This window comes from Globicephala melas, chromosome 3, assembly GCF_963455315.2.
Source record: "Globicephala melas chromosome 3, mGloMel1.2, whole genome shotgun sequence".
NCBI classification, from domain to species: Eukaryota; Metazoa; Chordata; class Mammalia; order Artiodactyla; family Delphinidae; genus Globicephala; species Globicephala melas.
The window spans coordinates 164529205-164541625 of record NC_083316.1 but is presented as its reverse complement, the minus strand read 5'-3'; the positions used below and the strand labels follow the sequence as shown (position 1 = coordinate 164541625).

Genomic DNA, 12421 nt, shown 5'->3' with positions numbered 1-12421 from the left:
GAGCAGGCCTGGGACGCATACCCCCCTCACCACTCCACAGCTGTTCCAGCCTCATCAGCCTGTTGACTCCTGTTTTTTTCCCTTGGTTTTCGGTGAGAAAAAAAAAAAAGCTGACCTAGTTCTGGGATGAATCAAAGCTTCCTGGCCTGAGCCCCAGAGCCAAACTGTCCCCCTCTCCACACTCCCCCGCACCAGCTCCCTGGGGCTGCTTCCCAGGCCTGAAGCCCCCCTTGCCAGGGGAAACCCGCTTAGAGAGGAGGGGCTCCTTGAGTGTGTTCTCCCCACCTCTTCCCTGGGCTCCCCTCCCTCTGACCTCCTCCTCGACCTTCATCACTCATGACCTCCTCCCTCTGACCTCCTCCTCGACCACCATCACCCATGACCTCCTCCCTCTGACCTCCTCCTTGACCTTCATCACTCGTGACCTCCTCCCTCTGACCTCCTCCTTGACCTTCATCACTAGTGACCTCCTCCCTCTGACCTCCTCCTTGACCTTCATCACTCGTGACCTCCTCCCTCTGACCATTCTTTCCCTGATTTCTCCTGGCCACCCCCTCTGACCTTCCTCTGCCTGACCCTGACCACCACCCTCTGACTACCACCTGACCTCTTCCCTCTTCCTATCCCAGTTTCTTCCATCTGACCTGTGGACCTCCCCACTTTATCACCCCCTCTGACCTTATCCTCTGATCACCTCTCTCTGATAACCTCCTGACCTCCTTCCTCTGACCCTCTCCCTCTCATCCCAGCAAAGGAAGGGACTGGTCCAGTGAGATCCTAACCCAGGCTGTCCTACCAGCCCCACCCGGTGCAGCCTGGCCAGTGCTAAGTGGAACCACATGGCTTGGGCAAAGGTGGGCGGGGTCTTCCCCTGAGCCCCAAACTCCTGCCTGATCTCCCCTCCCCACAGCAGACTGTCCCACTGACCCCCTGACCCAGCCTCTTGGCAGGAGCCGGATTCTGCCATGACCTCACCCCAGGGGCGGCTCTACTGATCTCACCATTGGGATCCAGGGTAGGGGGCCAGACTTGGGGGAGACAGGGGTTTGGATGAGGGCGCCCCCATCCCAGCTCCTCCTGGGTCAGACCCCTCAGTCTTCAGACTCTCCAGAGACCTGTTCCAACCTCAGCTCTCTCTTGCCCCCAACCTTGTTCTGCTCTCTTTTTCTTCTCTCCCCCTCCCTGCCTTCTCTCTGTCCCACTTTCTGTGTCCAACTCTGAATCAGTCTTTCTCTCTCCCTCCCTCTCTTACTTCCCAGCTCTCCCTCACTCTCTAGCTCTCTGTCTCTGCCTATTGGTATTTCCCTCGGTCTCACATCTGTTTCTGTCTGCATACCTCTATCTCTGTGTCTCTCTATATCTCTGTGTGTGGATTACTCCCTCCATCTCTCTCTCTCTCTCTCTCTCCCCTAACCCTGCTGCCTCCACCGGCCCCATCTCTAATTGCCTGTTCTGTGGCTGGGTTGTTATTAAGAGGTATTTGGGTTACAGCCCCCTGGGGCTAAAATCTGGGCTCCCAGGCTCTGCTGACCACAAGGGTCATTCTCCCGTGGAATGATCATCCCAGCTGCCCCCTCTCCGGGCGGGGGCCCAGGGGAGGGCTGAGGTCCGTGATTCCCCCCCGTGTGGCTCTCCCAGGCTCTCCTTTCACCCAGACTCCACTTTCTATGCACTGGGAAGGGGGTCTCTCCTTGACCAACTGCTCGTTAACATTTTAAAAGTCTTTCCCAGCATCTAACCCAAATGTCTCCTGCTTCAATCTGTGTTCCTTCTGTAATGACCTTTCAGAAACCAACTGCCCTTTCTTTCCATGGCTGGCTTTGTGACAAGGAGACACACAAGAGGCATTGAGTCCTGCCTGCAGGGCCAGGGGGCGGCAGTCTGTCAAGTAACTGGCTTGCCCTTCCCCCACAGATTCTCCCCTGCGCTGGTCAGGACCCCAGGGAGAGGCTAGGTGGGGGTCTAGGATGTGGAAGAAGGCAGGCAGGGACCGGGCTGGGACATGGCTGGGACCCTCTCAGATGAGTAGGAGAGCCTAGGTGTGAGTGTCTGTGCAAATAGGTACATGCGCGATTGTGTACATGCATGAGACTGTGCGAGCACGTGTGTGACTCTGTACGGACCAGGGACTAGCTGAGCATGTGCTTTGCGGCGTGTCGATGTCTGTGGGTGTTTGGCCTCTGATGGAGGGATTAGGTGCAGTCCTTTGACTTGTCCTGGGGTCCTGGCAGTGAGCTCGAGGTCCTGCAGGTGGTGCACGGGCGCCTGTGATAGTAATAGCTCAGACTCCAGATGGAGGAGTGTGGTTATACGTGAGAGTGTGGCCAAGTTGGCGAGTGGGTGACGGGTTGAGAACATCGACTACGTTGTATGGATGCCAGTGGAAGCGTGTGTGAGAGTTTGAAAGTGTAGGTGGGTGACAAAAGCTGTGACCGTGGGGCGGGTGGCGGATGGGGCTGCCTTGGCGTGGGCCCCAGGTGTTTAACGTTCTTCGTGTCCCAGCGGCCTTCTATTCTGAGTGCACGCCTGAGATCGCACGACTGTGCGGATGTGTGACCGTGGGAGTGGGGCATAGGCCACTTTGGGATTATCCGCGTAAACACACACCTCTCTGGACTACGGAGAAAAGGAGAAAGTGAGAAAGTGGGGGTGGGTGTGTTGGGGTCCTGAGTTCACCTTAGGGAGGGATTACGGGGAGGGCCTGACCTGAGGTATCTCAGACCAGGGAAGTCCCCTCAATCACCACTTGAGGGACCACGACTTTCCCGAACCCCGGGGCGCCCCCGACCCAGAACCCTCGGGGGCGGGGCGCGGCGTCCAGCCAGATTCGTGCAGCTGGGCGTGCGTCAGCGCTGACTCACCCATCCGGCGGCCCCCGGGACCCCTGGGGGGCCCCTGAGAAATTCCTCAGGAAAAACACCCGAGGCTCGCTCAGCTTGGGGGAGCAAACTCCACTCCCCCCGCCCCCGCCCGTGCACTGCCCCGCGCCCCGCGCCCCGCCCCGCCCCGCCCCGCCCCGCCCCGCGCCCCGCCCCGCCTCGCCCCTCACCAAGGCCCTCCCGCGGCCCTGTCCATGGTGCTGATCCCGGCTCAGGGGAGTGCGGGGAGGGGGGAAAGGGGCAAAGATGGCGGGGAAAGGAGGTGGGCGCGCGCTAATTAGGGGCAGAGGGGAAAGAGGGGGAATAAGGTGAAGCTATCTGGGGAGACGCAAAGGGAACTCTGAATCCCAGATCAACCCTCTTCCCTACTAGTCCCCGCTCACCATCCCCCATCCCCCTGGGACTCATCCTCATGGGCAAGTATTTAGCTTCCCAAACCACAACCACAGTCCTCAGAGGGTCACCCAGAGACACACAATCACACGCATAACACACACACGGTTATTCTCAAAATCAGCCCCCCACACAGACACACTCCCCTACCCACAACTCAATCACATACTCGCCCAGAGGCCATATCCCATCACCCAGGTGTACAATCATCGTCATCTCCCACACCCAACACACACAGTTCCACTCCAAATGGCCGCATGCATATTGTTACACACATGTATACCTATAAATTGCATTCATTGCCACGCACCCACCAGGAAACATGGTCACACGTTTCCCTGACGCCCCCCACCAAGCTGTCACACTCACAAACCGCCCAGAGTCAGACACTCGCCCCGCAACACCACACCGTAGCCACGGGCAACGTGCACGACCCCCATGCACGCCCCCGACTCCCGACTCCACGCCGTCTTTGGGGGCCTCGATGGATCCTGCACTCCGGGTCCTATTTTCTCCCTCCCGGCTCACCGGCCTGCGTCCGGGGGAGAAGCTGCAGAGACACCAGGAGCAGGCAGAGGCCGGCCCGCGGCTGGCCCAGGGCCCAGCGACTCCCCATTCCCACGGGACCCACACTCAAGGCGGGGGACCAGCCTGGGCGGCTGCGGGGCGCGGCGACTCCACGGGCTCAGGGCACTCTCGCGGCGGCCGGCTCCACTCGGGATCCACAGGAGACTGCCTGAGACCCCGCCCTGGCCTCGCCCTGCGCTCCAGCTCCGGGCCAGGCGGAGCTCGCGGAAAGGGGGGGGGGGTAGCTGACAGCTGGTGGGTGGAATTGGGAAAGTTTGTGCTGAGCTCTGATTGCCCAGCTAGGGGTGGAGCCGTGGGCCGGGAGCTGGGCCCTTCTTGCCTCACCCGACAGGGTCGGAGGAGGGTCACTCCCACCCACCCTTAGAATCCGGGGTCCCAGCCTTAGCCCAAACCCTTTTCTCCTAACAGGCCTCCTAACCTTCAGCCTCCATCCAGGCCCTGGAATTAGGGGTACAGCTTTATACCAGATCCTTTCTGTCTCAGCCAGGCCCCCAAATTCTGATGCCAAATTCTCACCCACCTGCCTGGTCCCACAATAAGAGGTACCAACCTCACTCCATACTTTCCCTGCAGGTCCCTAAATAAGGGATCTTCACCCCGCCTCAAACTCCACCCCAGATTCCAAAATGGGGTCCCTAGCCCCACCCCCAAACCCTCACCACAGATTCCAAGACACAGTTCTCACAGTTCTTTCTTTCCCCCAAACTCTTAATCTTAAAATAAAGGCTCCCATCTCCATCCCTAGCCCTCTTCTCCCTGACTCAGGCCCCAGATGGAGGCCCCAGCTCCATTCTCACACATGGCCCATTAAATCAGGGAGTATGGCCCTACCCTAAGCAGGGCACTGCCACAGGGAGGGGTGGACCCCTGCCATTCCTGGGGTGAGGCGGAACCCCCCCTCACCCCACTGGGACACCCCCGCCCCCATGTGAGGAGGCCCCAGCGGGTCAGGTCAGGTGGAGCTGTCTGTGCAATTGAACAAGCACAGACATGCTGGATCTGAAGGAGCTTCCGCAGGGAGGAACCCAAGGGGCATATCCCGGGCCCTGAACTGCCCACTTCCCCCGCCCCGAGGCCAAGAGGGAGAAGCCGGCAGTGTCTCCCTCCCAGCCTCTGGCTCCTCAGACAAAGAGACTCTGTGTCCTTAGGGAGGAGGGGGTGGGGCCCCATCTGGCCTGAGGGGGAGGGGGGCCCTGAGAAGGGGGAGGAGAGGGAATCTCCCCAAGCTGCTCCTCCTTTCTCTCCAGGGACATCAGAGACTAAGACTTTTCTGGCTAAAACGCTCATAAAGTTCATGCCCTGCCTTGGTCTGTTGGGAAGTTCTTCCTATAGTCTATCGCACCTTCTGACATTTCTGCCCATTCTCTTTGAACGGACCCTTCTGGGACCACACTCTCGGTCACCTCTCTCCAATCACAGATTCTTTGCCCAGAGTAGAGACAGCAAGAGAACACCTCCACTTATTCCCCACACTGCCTGAAACTCCCCCCAGCCCTGGATAATTTATCATCGTAACAGAAGCCCCCAGTTTTGAGTGTAGCAGCGAGAGGACATTTTTGACAGATAAAAGGAAGGCACTATATTGAAGTGAAGGGATTCCCCCCAGCTGCCTGCCCAAAGTCAGTTCATAATTGAGGGCTCCCAGGGCCCATTCATCCTGCAGGTGGGGTGTGCTTAGGAGGGGACAGATGAGCAGAGGATGGGTGGCGGGAGTCAGGTGCCGGCCAGCAGAGGTCACGCGTCCAGAAAGGGATCAACATGGCCGACGCACCCCGGACTGTACTGATCTCAGGATGCTCCTCGGGAATTGGCCTGGAGCTCGCAGTGCAGCTGGCTCGTGACCCCAGGCAGCGCTACCAGGGTAAGGGGACCAGGGTGAGGCTGGGAAGGACAGGAGTGGGCATGGCTTCCCAAGACCCTTAGCTCTCCCAGCACTAGTTCCACTAGTCCATGACTTCGACTGCATTTGGGGGCTTGGGGAGGACCCAGGACACACGGAGGCCCCCTTCCCACCTCCGCTTGTGAATCATCCCCTCATCCAAAGAATATTTCTAATGCACCCATTGGGTGCCAGATTCTAGGTGCTAGAAACACGGCTGCGAACAGAATAGACAAAAATCTCTGTTCTAGGTAGTGATGTAGTGGGGGAGGTGAGGGAGGACAAACAATAAACAGATTTTTAAATCGTATTAGGTGGCTAGTGCAGATAAGTGGTCAGAAGCAAAATAAAGCCAGTGGGGTGGGTGTGGGTGATATTTATTTTTTAGAAGGGCTGGCTGGAGAGGGCTTTTCTGAGGTTTCACTTAGTCATTCCCTAAGAGTCCCCACCCCCACTCATTCTCAGATTAACGCTCCAAGATAAGCCTCTTAAGTGACCCTGACCTTGAGGGTTTAAGGAGGAGGGGGCTCTAGGTCTAGAGACTCGGTCCCCTGCCACTCTGGGATCAATAGCCCCAATCTTCACCCCACCCATGGGAACCTCTGACCCAGTGCACACTGGAGTCGAAGTAAGCAAAGGGCCATTACTTAAGAGGAGGATGGAGGCGTGAGGGCATTGCCCCAGTTGGCAGAGTTGCTTCTCCCAGCCCTCTACCCTCTGTCTTAGAGACGTGCACAGCTTCGGGTGTGACAGTCTGGGTGCCAGTGTGCAGAGAGGGAATTGTGCAGCGTGTGCCCCTGTGGGCTGGCAGATGAGTGTCTAACACTGCTGAAGGGTGATGTTTATTGACTGTTTGCAATGTGCCAGGCTTCCATCTAAGTGTTTTGCATATTAGAAAGTCATTTAATCCCCACATCACCCCGATAAGGTGGACACTATCATTTGCCCCATCTTAGAAATGAGGAAACTGAGGCACCGACTGACAAAGGTCCTTGCCCAAGCTGGAACTTGGCAGAGTCTGGATCTGAACTCAGGTAGCCCAGCCCCCGGGCCCATGCTTGTCACCATATGTAGATGAACGTGGTCCCATTCATGTGTGCAGCACCTGCGAATTACATGGGCTCACAGACAACATGCAAATGTGTGTGTGATTGTGGGTGCAGGCGTTGGGGGGGGGCGGGTGCAAACATGTGTACAGGTGCGTGAGCTCAGCACTCAGACGAACCCAGGTTGAAATCTCAGTTCTCACACCTGCTAGGGGTTGGAGCAGGCAAGAAACCTCACTGTGTTGAGCCTCAGTGTGTTAATGGGGATAATAATATTGCCTACGTGTTCTGATTCCTATCGCTAAAAGCAAGTCACCCCAAAATGCATGGGGTGTATGGCGTACACAGCTGTACGCCAAAATGTATGGCGTGAAACAGCTGCAATTGTCTATGTCTCGTGGTTTACAAGGGTCATGAATTTGGAAGGGCTCAGCTGGGCGCTTTGGGCTCAGGGTCAAAGGCTCACAGAGGAGACTGGAACATGTGGTCTTTCTATCTGGGCTCAGCTTGGGCTTCTTCCCAGCATGGTGGCCTCAGGACAGCTGGGCTGCTATAGGGTGGCTGAAGCCTGCAAGAGTGAGTATTCCAGCAAGCAAAGCAGAAACTGCAACATCTTTTCCATCCTAATCTCAAAAGCCACACAGGGTTACCTTTCCCATCGTCTATTGATTCCCAGCTAGCCACAAGATTCAAGGGGAGAGGAATCAGATTTCATGGGCTGATGGGTGAGCAGCTAGGTTCTAGAACAGCATGTGTGATAAAAGATGTTGAGGCCATCTTTGGAAAATAAGTCAGTGGCCTGATCATAGGATTCTTGTAAGGATTAGAGTTCGTGTTTATAAATGTGTTTAGCATATTATCTGGCATATAGTAGGTGTTCAATAAATTGGAACCTACGTTGACGATGTAAATGGGGCTCTCCATACTTGTACGTGCATATTTGCACCTATGTTGACTTTAGGTGTGCATGCATTTCTCTTCTCAAACCATCTGTTCTGTATTTATTTTATTGTCTTACCTACTGGTTTTGAATTCTGTGAAGGCAGGGACTTTATCTTATTTCATGCAATAGCCTCAGCACCTAGAATAGTGCATAGGGTGTAGTAGATGCTCAATAAATGTTTGCTAGATGAGTGGATGGATGGATGGAAGTATAGACAAATATCTGTACACAAGTGTGCATTTGTGGCTGTATGGCAAATGTAGGTGTATAAATCTGTGGGTCTCCATTCCTCTGTGACTACTCATGCAAACTATCACAGGAACATGTAAGTCCACACACAGGGTAAAGGAACCTAGTGCCTGCTCCAACTCTGTTCTCTGTCCCCAGTGGTGGCCACCATGAGGGACCTGGGAAAGAAGGGGACACTGGAGGCAGCTGCTGGGGAGGCTCTGGGTCAGACCCTCACCGTGGCCCAGCTGGACGTGTGCAGTGATGAGTCAGTGGCCCAGTGTCTCAGCTGCATCCAGGGAGGAGAAGTGGACGTGTTGGGTGAGTCTGAGCATCCCCTGGGGTCACTCGCCCCCTCCCTGGCCTAAGCACAGATCCTCATCACAGCAAGTTCTTTCCAGTGTCTGGGCACTAACTCTCTTGTTTCCCTAATAACCTCTGACCCTGGAGAGAAGGGGTAGATCAGTTGGCTAAGAGCCCAGGACACCATTCAGTTTATTAGCGATATAGGAAATATACTGAGACCTGGGGATAGGGTGGATTTTATCAAATAGAAATTTTCACATATGGAGAAAACCATATGTGGTTGGGAAAACTAATTTGATGAGTCATTGTGGGAAAGGAGCATGATGAAGAAGCAACTCATGGTCCCTAAACGGTCTTCTAAGGAGGGTGTGGCTGTTTTGATGCAATTTGGGGTCAGAGCTGAATTGCTCATGCATTAAAGTAGAGGCTGTACCCAGCAGCCCTCTTCCCCACCCAGGGCTCAGAGTCCCCTATAACAAATGCTGAACTATATTTAAAGATTATCAATGCTACATATTTGTCCACCCAAGATACCTTGGACTAGCCCTGAAATTGGAGTGGGGGAGGGGTGGGGTAATTTAGGGAGTGTCCCTGGGGGAGTGACACTAGAAGGGTTGGGGGACTTCAAAATAACCCTCAGCCCTACCCCCTTAGTGAATAATGCTGGAGTGGGCCTGGTGGGGCCCTTGGAGGGGCTCAGCCTAGCTGCCATGCAGAACGTCTTTGATACCAACTTTTTCGGGGCCGTCCGTCTGGTCAAAGCTGTACTTCCTGGCATGAAGAGGAGACGACAGGGCCACATCGTGGTGGTCAGCAGTGTCATGGGGCTGCAAGGTGAGCCCTGGGGATGCACCCCTGGGAATCCTCCCAGCGTCTGACCCTCCCCCGGCTGGAAGGATGGCAACTAGGTTTTAGCTCATATTCCCTAAATATGCCTGCATTGAGAAGCATTCTGCAGCTCAGAAGGAAAAAGTTCTGGGATAGGGGCTTCCCTGGTGGTGCAATGGTTGAGAGTCCGCCTGCCGATGCAGGGAACACGGGTTCGTGCCCGGGTCCGTGAAGATCCCACATGCCGCGGAGCGGCTGGGCCCGTGAGCCACGGCCGCTGAGCCTGCGCGTCCGGAGCCTGTGCTCTGCAACGGGAGAGGCCACAACAGTGAGAGGTCCGCGTACCGCAAAAAAAAAAGTTCTGGGATAGATTAACTATGTCTACCATGGTACAGGAGTAGACAGGGGTGGTATAGATGCTGCCAAAGGCCATCCACATCCATTTTCAACCCCACTTCTGGAAACCTCCAAAAATTTCTTCCAACCATCCCACAAAACTCAGAGGAACCATCAGCACTCCTCCTGAGGCTCCTTCTTGCCAAACACCTCCCACCAGGCTCCAGAGATGTCTGGATTTGGGACTCTGCGGTTCTGCAGGCAAAAGAGCAGTGATCGACTAATGATGTCTGCTATGGGCCTACTATGGAGGCCATCTACTTGCCATCCTTTCTCCCGGGCCCTTTCTCCTTGAACCTCTCTAGACTCCCTTCCTTTCCCTGGAAATTTCCTCGGATCTGCCCCCCTCCCCAGCAGTCCCCTAAGGAATCCACCCTACTTGTTACCCTATCAGGGAAAAGCTGCATTTACTCAGCCCCATCCCTTCAGCCTCTCTTCCAGCTGAATCTCCTGATCTTGGAAGGGAGGGGGACACATTCACTGCTCAACAGGGACCAGTAAAGATCCTGCTGAATGGTGCTTGCCCTTGGGGACCCTGGGCATCCTATGCCCAAGTGGCCCAAGGGTTTAGAGGATAGAGGGAAATAGGAGAGTTCCCTGGGCTGAGGGTGGATGGAACACTGCCAGGAAGAGATGGGACCTGGCACCCCAAGACAACCTCATCCTGACCCCATATGCTCCCATCACATACACCCATCAGGTTGGCCCCAGATATGCTGTGATCCCTAAATCCTCTTTGCTCTGTCTCCCAAGACCCCATCCCTCTGGACCCATAAAGCCCATCACCCAGACCCCCAAAGAGCCCACCTTCCTGTAATCCTCTCAGGTGTCGTGTTCAATGAAGTCTATGCGGCCTCCAAGTTCGCCATGGAGGGATTCTTCGAGAGTCTGGCTGTCCAGCTGCTTCAGTTCAACATCTTGTGAGGCGGGCACTTGGACAGTGACAGGGGAATGACGGCAGTGATGGGACAGACAAGGGAAGGGGAGTAGCGAGGAGATGGGGGAGCAAGGAGGCATGAAACAATGATGGGAGAAGCAGGGGGGTGAAGAGGAGAGATGGGCAGTAATGGGTAAAATGGGGCAGCGAGTGTGTTGGGGCTCAAGACCCTCTCCCCCTACCCCTGTTCCCAGCATCTCCCTGGTGGAGCCGGGCCCGGTGGCCACCGAATTTGAAGGGAAGCTCCTGGAGCAGGTTTCCACAGCCGAGTTCCCAGGCACTGACGCTGACACCCTGAGCTACTTTCGGGATTTGTACCTCCCGGCCTCCAGGGAGCTCTTTCACTCTGTGGGACAGAGCCCACAGGATGTGGCCAAGGTGAGTGGGGGGCCCAGAGCCCCAGGACATGGCTCAGGTATGTGAGGGGGCCCCTCCCTACAGAAACCCCCTCTCCTTGGGTCCCAAAGCTCAGGGCTCTACCCCGCAGGTAATTGTCAAGGTCATCGGCTCAGCCAGACCACCCTTGCGCAGACAGACCAACGCCCGCTACACTCCGCTGACCGCCCTCAAAGCCATGGACCCCTCCGGCAGCCTGTATGTGCAAACCTCCCATCGCCTGCTCTTCCGCTGGCCACGCCTCCTCAACCTTGGCCTTCGATGTCTCGCCTGCAGCTGCTTCCGTACCCCAGTGTGGCCCCGGTGAGCAGAGCCTCACCCAACCCTCCTCACCCCTGAACAGCCAAGCCTCTTTGGTTCACATCCATCTCAGGCCATACAGACTATCCACTCATTCATTCATTCATTCAGCAAACTCTGCTTGACCCATTCTGTGCCTGGGCATTGCTGGGACCCCAGAGAGCCCTCAACCTCTAGACACAGACCCCTCTGCGGTCAGGGCTGGGGCAGAGAGAGGGGACCCTGGGACTCTGGAACCCTGGGCTGAGGAGCCCAGATCAGAGAGCTGGAGTTGTGTCTGGGAAGGCAAGGGAGGCTTCCTGGAGGAGGGGGCATTGTTGCTGGACCTTGAAGGGTGAGATAGACTGCCTCAGTCAACCTCTGGACTTTGCTATCTTCGGTCTGTGGATTCTGGGATGATCCAAACATCACCATCCCTCCTCCCCACCTATACACACAGCCAAAGCTGGTTTCACTAAGGGGTCTCCAGACTTTTCTGGTCACATACTCCATCAGTAAAATGTGTTTGTGCATACACCAGCAATGTATGTATATGTCTTCACAAAATATATATTTGTAACCACTAGCAATCACTGTATTTAATAAAGTTCAATTTCTTACATCTAAATAAAAAATTAAAAAGCAATAGGGTCTATCTCACACCTATTAGCATGGCTACATCAAAAAAAAAAATTGCCCAGAAAATAACAAGTGTTCACAAGAATGTAGAGAAATTGGAACCCTGTGCACTGTTGGTGAGAATATAAAATGGTACCGCCACTATGGAAAACAGTACGGCAGTTCCTCAAACAGTGAAATAGATTTATCATATGACTCAGCAATTCCATTCCTGGATATTACCTGAAAGAATTGAAAACAGGGTCTTGAAGAGATATTTGTATACCCATGTTCAGAGCAGCCTTGTCCACAATAGGCAAAAGGTGGAAGCAACCCAAATGTCCATCAACGGGTTACTGGATAAACAAAATGTGATCCACCCATACAATGGAATATTTATTCAGCCTTAAAAAGGAAGGAGTTTCTGGGCTTCCCTGGTGGCGCAGTGGTTGAGAGTCCGCCTGCCGATGCAGGGGACACGGGCTCGTGCCCTGGTCCGGGAAGATCCCACATGCCACGGAGCGGCTGGGCCTGTGAGCCATGGCCGCTGAGCCTGCGCGTCCGGAGCCTGTGCTCCGCAACGGGAGAGGCCACAACAGTGAGAGGTCCGCGTGCCGCAAAAAAAAAAAAAAAAAGGAAGGAGATTCTGACACATGCTACAACATGGATGAACTTTGAGGACATTGTGCTGAGTGAAAGAAGCCA

The 12421-nt window shown here is 55.1% G+C and overlaps 2 protein-coding genes across 8 annotated transcripts in view; one reads left to right on the top strand and one right to left on the bottom strand.

Annotated features, from left to right (window-relative positions):
• COL5A3 (collagen type V alpha 3 chain) overlaps nt 1-4035 on the bottom strand; it is a 40155-nt gene extending 36120 nt beyond the window's left edge. For 5 of the 7 annotated variants that reach the window (XR_009563555.1, XR_009563554.1, XM_030879613.2 and 2 more), the window contains exon 1: nt 3801-4035. Coding sequence is in view for 5 of the 7 variants with exons in the window: in XM_030879613.2 (XP_030735473.2) it covers nt 3801-3888 (88 nt within the window). In the remaining 2 variants the exon portion in view is untranslated. Of the gene's footprint in view, nt 1-30; nt 74-3681; nt 3728-3800 lie in introns of those variants that run through there. The other 2 variants (XM_060297160.1, XM_060297161.1) reach the window with 2 other exon arrangements.
• Nucleotides 4036-5618: 1583 nt separating this feature from the next.
• Nucleotides 5619-11673, top strand: RDH8 (retinol dehydrogenase 8). Its single transcript, XM_030880390.2, has 6 exons — nt 5619-5721; nt 8116-8277; nt 8917-9096; nt 10313-10406; nt 10618-10801; nt 10911-11673. The coding sequence occupies exons 1-6, from the start codon at nt 5619-5621 to the stop codon at nt 11124-11126; spliced, it is 939 nt and encodes a 312-aa protein (XP_030736250.1). The 3' UTR covers nt 11127-11673.
• The last annotated feature ends 748 nt before the right edge of the window (nt 11674-12421 follow it).

What these genes read in the sequence shown, in the direction of transcription:
- RDH8 (XM_030880390.2), top strand. Translation starts at nt 5,619, where the DNA reads ATGGCCGACGCACCCCGGACTGTACTGATCTCAGGATGCTCCTCGGGA. An exon ending in AGGAGAAGTGGACGTGTTGG is followed by an intron (nt 8,278 to 8,916) that starts GTGAGTCTGAGC and finishes CTACCCCCTTAG; the next exon opens with TGAATAATGCTGGAGTGGGC. An exon ending in GCCCACAGGATGTGGCCAAG is followed by an intron (nt 10,802 to 10,910) that starts GTGAGTGGGGGG and finishes TCTACCCCGCAG; the next exon opens with GTAATTGTCAAGGTCATCGG.